The sequence below is a fragment of the Seriola dumerili genome, unplaced genomic scaffold, assembly GCF_002260705.1.
Source record: "Seriola dumerili isolate Sdu_G_001 unplaced genomic scaffold, Sdu_1.0 BDQW01000191.1, whole genome shotgun sequence".
Classification (NCBI taxonomy): domain Eukaryota; kingdom Metazoa; phylum Chordata; class Actinopteri; order Carangiformes; family Carangidae; genus Seriola; species Seriola dumerili.
In genome coordinates this window covers 9,225,353-9,241,306 of record NW_019174446.1, presented here as the reverse complement: position 1 = coordinate 9,241,306, position 15,954 = coordinate 9,225,353, and the positions used below count along the sequence as shown (strand labels likewise).

Genomic DNA, 15,954 nt, shown 5'->3' with positions numbered 1-15,954 from the left:
AACTGTTCATTTACAAGTTTGTCATATAAACTTAATTGTTTCCAGCTTGTTTCTGCCACGCATCAAGTGGCCAAAAATGCATTTATAGCACACAATCATGAAGGCTGGTAAGTGCAGTGAAGACATTTTCATGAAGAAAATAGGCTTACAGGCTGACGTGGTGACAACATGGCAAGCCAGAATCCAGAAAAATACACACAGGAAGAACCACAGGACGAATAACCAGGAGCACGCGGCAACAACATGAAACAGAACGGACGAACTGACAGGAACACAGAGATTAAATGCACACAAAACGAGCAGCAGGTAACGAGACACAGGTGCAACTAATTGGGGCGGGGCAGGTAATCACAAAAGGCGGGAAACACACTGAGGCAGGAAGTGAAAATAACAACAGAAACCTAAAAAAAATTGTTTCAAAATAAAACAGGAAATAATATAGAGTACGGAAAGTCACTCAGGGGCAGATCATGACATGAAGCTTCTCTGGCATTCTGGTAACCCCTGTCCTAACATTATTTATGCATCATTACAACTTCCTTTTGTGACAATTAAAATGTTGTATTTATGCAATCCTCCTCAATAGCAATGCATTATAACGATTGTGTATTGTTTTGAGAAATCTGAGAATTCCACGAATATTTGTAATAAATAACACAAATTAAACTTCTGTCAGACTTGACTATAAGCACATTGTGTCTTGCCTATTGCCTGTATGCAGCTATTTATGCAGCAACACATGGAAATCGAAAAGGGGTGGAGACTAGATTTTTCTCTGCTCTTTCTGTGCATATATGCATATGCTACTTAACACAGAGACCCTGAACTTAATAGTTAAGTGTGTACTGTAGTATAGTTTAGTGCACAATAGTACACAATATAAATATTTTCTGTTGAGAAGTCCGTAAGGCTAATATGGCTATCTTTGACAGAAATGTTAGTGCTTGCAGCAATTCATAAACATTTCAATCTATAAATTCCCCTAGGAACTATGATATTTATAGCAACCACACCATAATAGATTCATTATTTGCTCCTGTGGATGAAATTAAAGTAACATTTCCATTTAACTCCCTGCAGTGATTTTATGTTATTTTTATTTCAGCCACTAGATGTCCCCCGTTATCTACAACCACTCAACGTTGTTGCATGAGTTTTTATTTATCCTATGTTTATACATAAACACCAAGAGGTTAGCATAAACAAAAAATGCTGGTGGTGCTGTACAATATTGTGCTTGTATCATGCACCCTCAACACTTACTAAATCAGTCAAACTCACAGGGGTATGAGTTTTAGAAGAGATTTTTTTATGACTGTCCTATATATTCTGCTGTTTAATGTCTGTCTTCGTACAGTAAAATGCTACAGAATGAAAAGCATCAAACAACTCGTGAATGGGCATTATTTCCCACCGCTCACCTTTGCAGCTCCCATCAATTATGATTCATAAGAGCATACTTACAGCGGAAGTATCGCGGGCCTTCCATCACAATAAAAGGTAACATATTCTGTCCCAAAGTTTTACTTTTAAGTTTTACCCCGAGCTGTGAGTGGAACCTCTAATATTTGATTCATGCGTTTAACTGAAGGAAACACTGTATATTGTGGTATCAGACTAATTTTTAGTTTAATTGTAGTAGTAATAGTAGTGGTATATAGGAATAACCCTTTCAAAGTGTCTTGCTTTGATTAACACTTGTCTTACTAACTTTAACCAAATGGTAATTTTGAAATTACACAAAAGTATAATTAACATTATATTAGAAGGACGGATATATTTAGGGTAACGTTAAAACCTTCATTAATCCAGCATTTTATTTTGGTGGAAAATAAGCAACCGGAAAAGCCTTTTTCCCGTATTCAGTTAGACTTGACGCTTGTTTCTCGTATCGTTTCTCTCAGTGTTGAGACGGCAGTGTTGGTATATCTCTGTCTGACTGTCGGTATTTACCTGTCAAGACAGCGAATAACGTTTTTAGCTGAACACCGTGGATTATTTCTAGTTTCGACTAGCAAACTGCAAAACATTATCTTGACGGTACAGCCATGGGTTTGACCGAGTCGGCGTGGAGGGGAGAGGGGGGTTTAAATTTCTCTTTTCGTCCCAACAGCGTCTTTTGATTGGAAGTAAACGGTTCAGCAGAGCAGAACTGAGCTGCGTTTCTGTACAAGTTTGACAGAGTTAAAAGTTGTTGTTCATCAGTGTCAGAACAGCAGAAACCATTTCACACAGGTTAGTTCGTTTTTGTTATTTTCAATTGGAGTTTTTGGTTTTCCTGGAGAGCGGAGGTGGCGAACTGAAAGCGGCTCACCGAGTCGGGACTGACCAGTGGAGTTGGTCCTGAAAATGGAGGCTGTGATCGAGAAGGAATGCAGCGCGCTCGGAGGACTTTTCCAAACTGTTATCGGAGACATGAAAGTAAGAAATTTTAACTTTGCAACACGAGTCGTGTTATCTACGAGCAGTTGAGCAAAATCTGACTCCAGCGGCTAGTTAACTTTCCAAACATCCGTCTTTGGTTGTGAATTTGGATTTACTACAACAGATAACTAAACAAGAAATTCATGTTATTAACCAACGATAATTTGGTGAGCTAACTGTCAGACTTCTGAACAACTATGAGCCACACCAACCTTTTTTATTGTATATGTAGAAGTCGATAAAAACGGAGTAGAGTTGAGTGAATTTGGGATATTGTTTAAAATGTTTGTTAATGATCGCTAGTATAGTGATTCTGGTCTTACCATATATTCACCTGCATTGGTTCTCGTTTTGTGGTAGTTAAATTATTACATTTGACTGCAGTCTGCTCCATTCTTCTCCATTCTCTTGTTGGGGAAAAAGACGTTAACTTGTTCCAGTTTGAAGTGGATGCAGCAGTCGACATTGGTTTAAAGGCTAAATAGGGCAACATCAGTCACAAAACTAGGGCATCTTATTTTGATGTTATTTTGGCAGAGCTTGGCTGATGAGACAATTAGCAGATTTCCCAGCTGTTGTACTTGACTGGAGGAATGCAGGGAATGTAGCTGTCAGGGTAGAAAATTGTCCACAGGGTCTGAAGGCTTTGACATGTGTAGGTCAAATGGCCAGCCATAGGGTCTCCTAGAGTCACCAAGTTTGTTATGAATACTGCTCAGACATTCAGCACTTCTCAACATCCTATGTCTCACTTGACTAAGCAGTCCCCCTGTTTCTTAAGTGTCAGGAGACTTTGCAGACAACACCAGTGAAAATATGCAAATAGCTAGTGCTTTGCTTTGTCTTTACATAAGCTATTCAAATTTTAAGTGTTCCCTTTCTTTTACAGAACTACTGGATGGGGTTGTAGACTCAAGGAACAAAGTGACATCTCACTGACTTTCTATGTAAACCTAATCTGTCAACAAGAGTGGAGAATGCAGGGAAAGCTCATTTGCCATGGTTCTGGAGTGTGTTTGATATCTGCACTAGAGCAGCTGATAGTGATGACCTCTTTAGAGAGAGAAAGCTATACTAGAGAGGCCAGAGATTTAAAAAAAAAAAAAAAAAAAAAAGTGATGTAAGGGAGACTCTGAGACACAAAGAATGGGAGCAAGAGAAGGGGTTACTGTAGGTAGAGAAATGGTTGTTGGGTGTAATGTTTGACAGCATAACATGACATTCCTCAGCCCCCTGAGAGTAGTAGCACATCAGTGACAAACATGTGCTCATGCTATATTCATCACTTTGTCATGTGCTGTGTTACTACTGTGCTGTGTTAGCCTCCTCTTGTCGATGCATTAGGCCACTTGTTCTCTGTGATAGTTTTGATAAAAGGCTCTTCAACTATTTTCAGCCCGGGACCTGAATTGGGTAAATTTAGAGCCCCATTGGGAACCAGGCTCATTATACCATAGTATTAGTGCCCTTGTTGTGTGGGGATCTTTCCAAAAGAGGCCTGTGACCCATTTTGCAGCCTAACACATGCAGGACATGATGGTAATGTCTGTTGTCCCATTAATAGATAACATGATAATAAAAAGTTAAACAAAGTAGGAGCAAACTGAAAGCAAGCTGTTTGGAAATATTTGAAAGTAAGTTGTCATTAGATCTTAAGTCTGTATATAGATCACACCTCATGCTTTTCCATCACATACAAAACTGTAAAACTAATTCTTACATCCTAAATTCTGAGATTCCCTCAGGTCTTCTGGCAGCAATATGGAAAAACATATTTTGGACGGTGACTTAATTGGGTTACATATATGGGAAAGCATAAGGCTTGGTTAGTTCTGTTAAGCCCTGCAGATAGGGTGAGGCATCAGTATGGCATCATGTTGATTGAACTGTTATGTAACTGTGGGAATATTGAAATGTGTTCTGATGATTGTGTCATTCATGTTTGTGTCCCTTTTTTTTTTACCACAGAGCAGCTACCCTATTTGGGAGGACTTCATCACCAAGGCCGGCAAACTGCAGTCACAGCTCAGGTGAGAGCATGTCTGTATGCACGTACAACACATTTATATGTTTCTGTGTGTTTTTATTAATAACATAAACTATAACAAACTATTACAATAGATAAATTAAAAAGTTAAAAAGAGGGGAAATCAACATTTTCAGTTAGTCATTAAGTTGCTCCAGTAATTTCAATATTACGCAGGCTAATGGTGTTAATGATTTAATTTATTCATTTAAACTGATGTAGACATTAAGTACATTCCCATTCACCTGTTTTAAGCATATTCATATTGCACATTAAAAAAAAAATGTGGAAATACCAGAAATATCCCCCAAAAAAGGGTTTAGACTTGGCAGAGGTGATAAAAGAAAAATGCGTCAGAGTATAAATCATGATGTACATGAGGAATGTGACTTCCTCTAAAGCTTCCGCTCCACTGGATTGACAAGAAATTGCTGCCAACAAAACCATCAGATCTGTGTGGTCTGATGAGTAATCTTCCACAAATGAATATATAAAACAGAAATGCCAAATTTCCATCATGTTTTCCAGATTATTGTTGTTTGTTTGAGGTTTGACTAGCACTCTTTTAATTATGTCATCTCACAGCACCCTCTTCTTCTGTAACTAGCCCCTTTTTATATAGGAATCCCACTATATCGCTACTAAGAAGACCCCTCGTTATGCCACCTTTGTTGTTTACACTGAACTAGATAAGCTGGCATTATGCTACCCCAGTGTGTGATTTGTATATAGCACGCCAGCGTTCTGGAATCAGAGGCGTGACGTGTAACACAGCAGTACTGGTAGGGAAATACCACTGTGATTGTTGCATAACCGATACTCTACGTTATTTCATTCTATCAACGTATTTGTATTTTATCTGGCTTTTACATTAGATGTCAGTGTCAGTACTCTTCCCAAGAAGTTTAAAATGGCCATGTGTCCTGAGACTAACAAGCACTGACAGTTTACATAAAAGCCCAATGTCTTAACTATACTGTCCAGAGGTCAATATGTGTTCTTCTCCCCCATTTAGTCTTCTTTAAGCCTGATTTAATTTGTCTTTCTAATGCTGTATATTTGGACACCTCATGCCAAAATTATTCCAAGTCTTATGCTGACAATGGATGCCAGTCCCAGCCACCTCTCCTAGTTGGCTTTAAGTGGCCACGTGTCAAGAGACAAACAACCTATGACAGCTGAAATAAAAGCTCATTGTCCAGGAACTACTGTAAATACGGATGTCCCGTGGTCTAAATTATTCTTTGATTAACAATGCATGGCAGTTCTCTAGCCATTTAAGTGTCCACGTGTCCACAGACAGACGAGGATTGACAGTTGTATAAAGGCTCAGGGATTTAACAATACGTTCCAGGGGCCACTCAGTGTCCCATTCTTCCATTTTCGCAGTATTAAGACTGATTAATGGTGATATGTTATTCAAGTGTCTCCATCATTGAGGGGTTAAATATGTGACCCTGCCATGCTAAAGCTCAGGGGAGTATTTGTGGCCTTGTTGCTAATGACTGGCTGTTTAGCAGTAGGATGTCTGTGTGTCTGGACAGGGGGGCAATGACAAAAGAACAAATCTGCAGTTATTGTGCTGGTGAGAAGGTGAGTTGAACCTACACTACTCACTGTCAGTGAGATATCTTTACCCTATCATAGTAGGTCAGTAGTTGCTTGATGATGAAGATGTGTGTGAAAACTTTGTCTTCAGTCCAATATATCAATATGCTATAATGTATAATCATTGTCCCATACTTTGACCTCTTCATTTTGCAGCTTTACACCGCTTTCTTGTTCTATCAGGATTAGTCCAGTGATGGTCCCAGAAAAGATCAGTTTCTCCTTGACAGAATGAGTTGAGTGTCATTCATATAAAAGCTTGGCCTACGCCCCGCTCCAGGCTGCAGTGGTTGTGGCATATGGCTGGCTGTAACGATGCCCTTGCTGCTGGAGCACTAATAAGAGTGTGCTATCTGGGCTTGCTCTTGGTGACCTACAAATAAGACTTTTTCTGTCTGCTTTAAAGCTGGTCTCAAGCCACTACAAATGTGGCCAAATTAGACCTTATGACTACATGATAACCTCCCACCCAAAGACCTCTGTAATCTGTTTAGGGACTGGACTAGATAGAGGTGCACACACACACACAGTAAAACACAAACACACCCACCTTCCCTCCTTGGCCTGGATAAGTGACTAGCCAGCAGTGGTAGCGGCATATGTCTGTTTGTGTAATGACGTCCTAAGGCAGACTACTCTGTAATTTAGCCCCTCTGCTCCCCTCTCACAAAGCGACTAGGAAATCAACCAATTACAGTGTTGGGGCTGTTCTGTCATTTTTTGGTCCAAATATGGTGTTTTTTTTCTGGCTATTCTGATTTTAAGCAGCCATCACAGACACACACACACACACACACACACACACACACACACACACACATATATATACTCACATATATGCATCAGCACAGAAAAAGCTTTGAAGAAAGTGGGCAGGGTGGAATATAGGCTGGCTGATTTCTAATCACAGTCCTCTTTTAACTTGTCAGAGTTTGGTCTGGTTGGTGGGTCATGGTTCATGCAGCTGTGTCAGAGCAAGGCTTACACAGAGGCCTCCCTTCTCCTGGTTTAAAGTTCATGATGTGAAGAAAAAGACCACCTTAAAACTTCAAATTCAACTTATGAACTTTAGGTTTACAAAATTTATTTGGGCTTGGGAAGGAGGCCTTTCTATGATGCAGATGAATTACAGTCACATTCCAGTTTCTGTTGAACTAAGAATGGTTGGGGGCAGCAGCACTGACTGTATCATTGTCAGAAAGATCATTCTGCTGTACTACAACAGGGTCTATGGGGATTTTAGATTGGCTTGGTCAAGGCCTTGCAGAATAGATATGTTAAAGTCGTTTGTCTTGACTCCAGGACAGGGGCGTTTGCAGATTTTAAGGCCAATGGTAGCAGTCATGTCATTGTTGGAGTACTGTGCAGAGCTGAAAGCTTGTAGCAGCAATTTTTTTTTAATCTGTACAGCCACAGAAGTCTTAAGGCTTTCTGGCTGACTGTCAGAGCTGAAATTAAAACCTGATTATTCTGTCCTTGCAATTTAGTATTAATTTGCTTCTTGAGAAGTTACCTAATTTCACTGTCGATTGAGCCGGAAAATATGTAAAGTTTCACGTTGAATTCTTGCAGTGCTGCTGTTTTCTGTGGAGTGTTAAGCTATGATTCTTCCCTTTCCTCTCATTGTACTGATAGTAGTTGAATGTGTATATATAAAGTGTATAAAAGCACAGAACACACTACAGCAGATAGTCACTACTAGTAATTGTTGTAAACTACTGCACACTGTTTCAGTGCTCTGGTGCACTGATGCTAAAAGCAAGCTTCAGTTAAAACCACTGCCCACATAAACCTGTTTTGGATCAATAAGTAAATGTTGACTGCACAAGACTTTGGTGCAAGTGCAGGTAAAGTATGATCCACCAATGTTTACATGTTATAAATTAGTGGAGGCAGATATCAGTTGGAGGTTCCTCTGGTGCCCACACTGGGCTGTAAATAGAAAGGAATGTGTGTGTGCCTGCGCGTATGTTTCTTTTTCCATTTGGAGGACACACCCTTGGATCTTCTGGTCAGATCTGCAACAACACAGCACATATTAGCCAATATTACATTGGGTTTTTGAGTTATAAAGGAAATTATTGTTCCATCATTGACTGAATGCTAAGACTTGGCAGCCACTTGAATGTAGAAACAATAAACAACCTTGAGTCAAAATTATGTTTTGGCTCAAGGTTTTGTATTGTTCATCAGTTGATCAGTTATGTTCTGGTTTCCCTTTCTGTCATGCTTGCAGCTGTAACTTGCTGAAATAACTGACAACTTCAACAGTCTTGAGACAGTTGAGATAAAAAAAAAATCTAAACATTTTAGCTTTAATGTTTTTTCCTCTAACCCCAGAAGACATGCATTAAAAGAGTAATCCACCATTTCAGCATTTAATTCATTGTTGGACAGTTTCAAAAAACATCAAATTTGACACAGCAGAACCAGAGGTATTGTTGTTATTTCACCTATCCTTTTCAAAGCACAGCGCCTACATTACCCATGTTACAACTCGACCTCTTGCAGTGCAGTTGGAGATTTTGGTGTGTAATGCTCATAATCGGTAATGTAGTCTCAAGCAAAGATGATGAGTGGGCTACAGAGGCCAGGTACCCCCACTTCTTTCTAACCCCACACCCCTAGACTATTTTATTTCTCCAACTTCAGTCTTCAGCACCAATCAATTCTGCCTCAAGTGACATCAGTTGAGGCAGTTTGTCAGATTTAGGGAGCTCGCTCACATACATACATCAGTAACAGACTGATATGTAAAATCAGTTTACTTCCTGTTTAAAAATATCACCCCACTTCAAGCCCATGCATTAACAGCACTACTGCCACCGCCAGTGAACTTTAAAATACTAGGTTCCATTGGCAAGTCAAACTTGAGTCACCATTGTCTTATATTGAGCTATTGTTTTCTGCCCAGCTGTGAAAGGTATCTGTCTAGAGTTTTTATGGAAATTCAAAGTGTTACAAGGGTTTTCTGTTGGCCCATGGAAGGTAACAATTGTTTTCAAATTACGGTACTCAGGGTTAGAAGAAACAACCTTTTGTGACTGAACATGCCTTGGAAAATTTCCAGACAATTGTGTTTTTCTTTGTGTAGCATTCATGACTTATAGTCTTGTCTCTGCTGAGAAGATCAGATATCGCACACATACACGTGCACACACACACGTACCAAGGGACTTTCATCTCAATACCCGTGATCTTCATCATGAGAGGTGTGTTGTTTCTGAAGTAGGCCAGTCTGTGTTGGCCACTTAACCAGTCAGCTTTCCATCCAATGGGGCAGCCTTTTGCCAGCTAGCAAAGTAACCGGTCAGACAGGAGGCGAGACAGGCAATCAATTGGGATACCACTAAAGTGGTGTCTGTAATGACTAAAACAGAGAGTAATCTTACACCAAGCTCCCATTTCTTTTTTATGAGGGGACTGGATTTTGCCCTTTCTTCAGTCTGTTATGTATAGGCAGTGTTGTATGCTGCAGTTTGAAAATACTTGGTAAATTATACAAGATGACAGATAAGCAGGTATGGGTTGCGAACTTGTCACGGGCCCCTGTTCCATTTCAGAGCTGTACAGGGTAGATCCCACACTGATCCTTTCACTGACCTGTAAGTGTGGCAAACTAAGCTGCTCTGCTGAGCCGGACAGATTCCAGTGGTCTCTAAGTAATCACATAGACATTCCTCACACAGCAGGGTACATTTAAGTTTTAACTTGCATACATACACTTTCAATATAGACATGCAGAATGATGCTTACTTTAATTTTCAAATTATCACGGGTAATATTGGCGTCATAATCAAATGATGCAAATATCACCCCTGTAGGACACATATGCTGCATACATGTGCAAAAGATGTTTTTTTCCCACTTTCAGAGGAAAAGGAGGCCTAATACATATGTTTTCGTCATCTTATCAGTTTATGTCTTTGCTGGCCCACACCTGTATGTAATTACTGCAGATCAGCTAGTAACATTGTGTGTGTGTGTGTGTGTGTGTGTGTGTGTGTGTGTGTGTGTGTGTGTGTGTGTGCTGCGCGTGCGCATTTATGTAACATTTGACTGATTTGAAATCCAGCTTCTGCCTGAGTATTGCACTGGGATTTTTTTGCATAGTTTTTATTGCTGTAAGTTGTTTCATATCAGTAGAGTCTTTTTTTTTTTTTTTTTTTTTTTTTCTTAACCTAAACCTAAACCCCTGTCTTCGTCTTTTCTCCTAGAGCGACAGTGGTTGCTGTGGCTGCCTTCCTGGATGCCTTTCAGAAAGTGGCCGACCTAGCTACCAACTCACGAGGTAGGAATATGCACACAGATGTGACTGAGAGTGAAATGAGTGGTCTTCTCTGTTTATTCCTCATGTCTTTAAAGAATTAGGATTCTGTCTTGACAGACCCCTGTTGCCATACTGAGCTGACTGGGTAAATCAGTTAACTCGCTGTTTAACAGTGTGTGAGTCTGGGCACCTATGTGTTAGTGTGTTTGTCTGTATAGCTCTGCTGTGCAAGTCCAGTCTTTCACCCCACTGTGCTGAGAAGTTCTGTGGGTTGTTTGCTTTATCGTATAGGTAGTAAATCCGTCAGTATGCTGTTTGAAGCTCTGCTGCTGGCTTTGTCTTCGACCTCTACCCTTTTTCGTCTGCTTTCTGCCCCCCACCCCCACCTACACCCCACCTCTGCTACATCTGGACTCTGGTAGAGTCTGCTTCAACTCTGTATGTGTGTGAGAGGCAAAGAGAGAAAGTGAGAGATCTCATCTCTCCCTAGCTTTGACACCTCCAGCCCTGCTCCATACTATTAATAGGAGCTGAGACAGACACACACATTCATCACCTCACTCACTGCAGAGAGAAAGAGAGGGAGGAACAGAGCTAAAGAGAGATGGGGGAATATAGAGAGTCATCATTCTCTCTCCCCTCTCCCTCTTTCTGTGTAACACACACAGTATAAATGTTTGCCATGAAGGAGTCAGATTCAGTGAGCTGAAGAGCATTGCGTCATCTTTCATCTGCTCTTACATCATTTTCTCTCCCCATTTTCTCTACATTCTGTGTCTTAGGTGAACAGTATAACATAACGCCCTTATCATTTATGTGCCCATTTGCTCAAAGTTTCACTTTACAGCTGAGCTCTGCAGCAGAGAGGCAAACATGGATAATGAGTTATAATACACTGTTCCCTGACATGCTGCTGTCTGTATCACAGGTGGATAACCTGTCCACATGACAGTTGTACCAGGGTATTATAATGATAATGATTACCTGAATTACAGGCCATATTTTCAGTAGTGAGCCAGTTCTACAGATTTACATATTCCTAAAAACCCTATACCCTTGGTAGGTGAGGCAGACTCTAAGGGTACCACATTTTTTTTACCACTTGCCTGTAAGCCTTTATTTTGCTTATCATACTTTGTACAGGCTTATGAATGCTTTGACATCTTAATATGGTAAATAGCTTTTAATATGAATATCTTTATCCTCTTATCTGTATAATTCTTTATCTTTAAATAATGGAATTAAATAAAATGTTTATGACTAGTTTGGTGCTGATAACACCTTTGAGCTTGATCATTTTTTGCAGTAGCTCAAATATCTGGGGAAAATACCAATTTGGGCTACTGTTTTAATGGAAACTAGATCTATCTGAAGTCCCATCACACACACACACACACACACACACACACACACACACACACACACACACACGGGTACACACATGGGTACACACATGGGTACACACATGCAGACTTTGTCCACCTAATGACTGTCTTCCTGCAGATAGGGTTGTTTGAGTTTTCCATAGTGATTAAAGAGTTTTTGAATTGGGCATGCTCCAGAGAGCTCTGATAGCTGCTGTAATGACCACCATGTGTTGAGAAAAGAATAACATTGATAATGAAGTAAAGGTGTCATGTTTTTGTATTTGTTTGCTTGCTTGTTTTGAAGTTTTTTATGTACTGACCTAATTCACAGGCCTCTGAATCCATTCCGCTTTAAACACATTGAACATTTGCTAGAAGACAGCAGAGTGAGTCTGAAACAAAGTTTTTCTCATCTCCCCATAAGTTAACTTATTTTAAAGATACTAGCAATATGGTGTCTGTGGTGGCCATGGTTTCCAGTAGCTTAGAGGCATGAAAAATTGGATGGTCCCCACAGCAGCCCATAAAATCTGTTTGGGAAAGAAAACTTGATCTCTGGAGTATAATTTACTGAGGGCTCATTTGTCACCAAACCAAACTGCTCTGCTGGATTCTACTGTATCTACAAAACAGTTGTTATGTGCATGTAATGGACCTCTAGAAGTGCCCGGGGTAGGCGTCTTTGTGAAAATATCACCTTCCTCTATTGTTCACTTACAAAGCAGAAAAGCAAAGTGTATTCTCTAAAGATATCACAGCCTGTGTGTGTGTGTGTGTGTGTGTGTGTGTGTGTCTGTGTGTGTGTGTGTCTGTGTGTCTGTCTGTGTGTCTGTCTGTGTGTGTGTCTGTGTGTGTGTCTGTGTGTTTGCTACAGTAGCTTTGAAATTAAAGAGTTTTGGCATGGCTTTGTGTAGATCAGAAAAAGTACAGACTGACACACACCATTTTCTGTTTGCTCATCATAATTAGCCAGAGGCCGCTGAGGCCACATTATACACACAGTTGTTCCTACAGCCATCACTATGGTAACAGCATGGAAATCAGTTGAAGGGCCAAAGTAAAAAAGTAAACAGCCTTTCTTCTTCCTGCCACCGCAACTGTTAATGCTCTTCTCACAACAATAATAAAGGTGCACAAACATGAAGGTAACCAGGGATTTGTCAGTGCACATATTAAGGGTCATTTACTCTCTTAATCATGAGAACAAAACTTTCAGCCGCCCTTGTAAACGATTTTACCGTTGTAACCTTGCAGATATTGGCCATGATGGTAGCTCATAAAGATTCAGGGCTTTATCTATAGACTTCGAAGGCTTTGATATGTGACAGCTGTTATGTTTATCGGTGTTTAGATGAAAGTTACTTTTATCACTGCTATCAGTGAAGCAGAATGATCAAAAAGGAGTCTCTTCACAACTTGAACCTTGGACAGCAATTTTGTGTTCACGTATGCATCCTTGTAAAATATGTGTGTTAAATGATCATGCCAAATGAATGTTTTTTTTTGTTTGTTTTTTTAAAAGAGCACTCCCATTTAAGAACCAGCCAGTTTTCACTTACATAGTGTACTCTGCTTTTGTACATTTGTAATTCATACTGTCAATATAAGTTGTATCAAAGAACTGCTGTACAGTATCAGAATTTTTATGCTTTAGTTAAAGAAAATAGTTTAACAAAGAAGGTAATTTTACTCACTAATTCAAAAACTCTTCTGGTGTGCCAGAACACTGGTAGAGATTGATTCGTAAAGCGGCCCATTGCATCACCACTGGAGTTGCTTAATTGTTGTCATAATTTCAGTGTGTGAAAGGTGGTTTCAAGCTCTTCAAAGAAAATCTTCCCTCTGAAATGACTCAATGATTTTTGATGAAGTTCAGGGAATTAAGAGAAAAAAAACACCTTGTGCACAGAAGCTGACCTTTTGCCAAGATGTCTTTGATTGCTCTGACTATGGCCTATTCACAACTTCTTTCATATAAAGATAGATTAGTCCCACTGTTATCAAATTAGAATGTAACTCAAACAATGTCATTATCAGTGTTGACAGACTGTTAGAGTAGCTCTCTCAGGCCTGCTCAGCAGCTGTATAAGTTATAGTCAAACATTGTTTTGTCCTTATTACATCCTTGATATTAGTCATATTGAAGTGTATGTGATATTTTAATTGAAGTGAAATGAACAACCTAACAAATTAATGCAAGTGGTTTTCCATTAAAACATGTCTGTTGATTTATAATGAAAGAGCTGCGTCAGCATTGTAGTTATAATTGTGTCATGCAGAACACATTGGGGTTGTGAAACAACCTTCTAGTGTAAATATCAGTAAATACTCTTTGCATGAGCTAATCCTTGTGGTGTAGTAAATGCCTTCAACTGAGTTTTGGAAAAGCTCCATTGAAAGACTGTAGCTTCATGTAATGATCAGCTGTTGCATGCTATTTCTGTTTGTGCATTCGTTTAGTGATATATTTTAATTGATTTATGAGAACCAGATGTCTTCAACAAAGGAGAAAAATCCTGCAAACCTGGGACACTCATCTACTCTTTTCATTACAGACACTAGGTTGAAGACATACAGTTAAGGCTAGAGAATAAATGAGGATTAAGATGCAATAATTAATGTTAAAATCACTATGAGAGATATGCATGTGCTTCTTTTTATGTGAAATTCCAACTTATTAGTTTACAGTTGAGTGAAATAAAATAACTGGAATGCCAAGTGGAGAATGTTTGAATAAAAGAAAGAAAGACAGACTTAAGCTTCCTGACAAAGCCTTTCTTTTCCTCTGTTGTGCTCTATTATTGTGGCTGATGTGTATTGAAGCTGACAGTGAGCATTTGCAGATCTGCTTTCTTTAGTAGAACAAACAAACGTATTTGTACATATGTATGTGCAAACACATTTCTATTTTATTCAAGATCCCCCTTTCCTGATCATCTTAGTCTATCCCTGTGTACATGTTTTTCATCCAGTTGTTTGTTTTCTGTACTCTGCATTTGTCCTTGCAGCTCTGTTTATTTTAGCAGTAGGTGCTGAGCATGGACAGCTTAGCTTTGGCTACTCCATGTGTTTTCAAAAGAGATTAGACTTTTTTTTCTAAAACATTGGTTGGCTGGCTTTGTCTGTCAGCAGTGAGATTCTCCAGAAATGACCTGAGCACAGTTTTACACTGGTTAATAATTCAAGAAAGTTTAACAATATACATGCAAATGTTTGTCCCACTCACGTGGGACAAATCAGACTCACCTTAAACTCAGTGCAAGACATTCTTGAGAGACTAAAAAGCTAGACCATGTTAGAAAGAGACGTTTTCTTTGTTATGCATAGTGTTGTGTGTCAGTGTGTCATATCAACAACAAAGGTTTTTTTTTTCTCCTAAACATTTTTTGTTTATCCATTACAAGAGCTTGTTGATTTTTAAGACTTTTAAGATTACCTGCAGCAATTCTGATGACAGAAGATTAGGTCACACAAGTGTGTTTAAATTATATTTGTTTGCTGTCTTCACACTAATCCAGTGACTCATTAACAGAGGAACTGAATTAAAAGCATATTTTTGTCTGTCTCTCACTTATTTCTTTTAAGTCTGTCACAGTTTGTACTCTTTTGTGCTTCTTTTTTCTCCTGTCCCCTTTGCCACTTTTTTCTTTCTTTTGTCCTTCTTATTCTATGTATTGCCTTTTCTTTAACCTTCCTACTCTCTGTCCCTGTATCCTTCTCCCTTATGTCTTTTCTCTTTAACCGCTGCCCACAAAGGTGAAAACATTACATGCTGTCATATGCTTATATCCATGTACTGTTGACACAAACGCATCCAAGGACACGCACATCATGCCCCTAGAGAACTGCCTCTGCCTTGAAGCAGTGTGATAGTGTTTGCTCTGATAGGTCTAATGGTTCTATTTGATTTAAACTCATCTGATTATGCGTTAATGATTAAACATGTTCTGGGCCTGACTTGATAGAAGTGCTTAGACATCAACGGCCACATGGAACAATGCCCAGGAGACTAAAAAACAAGCTAATACCAAGAGGTAACTGTGGAGTTGTTGAAAGGAAAAATGTGACACTCTGGGCAATGGGCTGAGGATCCTTACTTATCTCACAATTCAATTAGATTTAAATTGGAGGTGGTATGATTTGACCACAAAACAGTTTTAGCTCCAGATGCACATGACCACTCTTGATAGGGTTGGTTTGATTGAGAACCAGAATATATCCATTACAGTAACTTTCCTCTTGATACAGAGTGTAAAGCA

The 15,954-nt window shown here is 39.4% G+C and overlaps 1 protein-coding gene across 5 annotated transcripts in view; it reads left to right on the top strand.

The window, feature by feature from the left end:
- The first annotated feature begins 1,918 nt into the window (after positions 1-1,918).
- LOC111227696 (metastasis suppressor protein 1-like) overlaps positions 1,919-15,954 on the top strand; it is a 54,043-nt gene continuing 40,007 nt past the window's right edge. For all 5 annotated transcript variants that reach the window (XM_022753339.1, XM_022753336.1, XM_022753338.1 and 2 more), the window contains exons 1-3: positions 1,919-2,421; positions 4,393-4,454; positions 10,276-10,349. In XM_022753339.1, the coding sequence (XP_022609060.1) occupies positions 2,350-2,421; positions 4,393-4,454; positions 10,276-10,349 (208 nt within the window). In that variant the 5' untranslated portion in view covers positions 1,919-2,349. The remainder of the gene's footprint in view (positions 2,422-4,392; positions 4,455-10,275; positions 10,350-15,954) is intronic.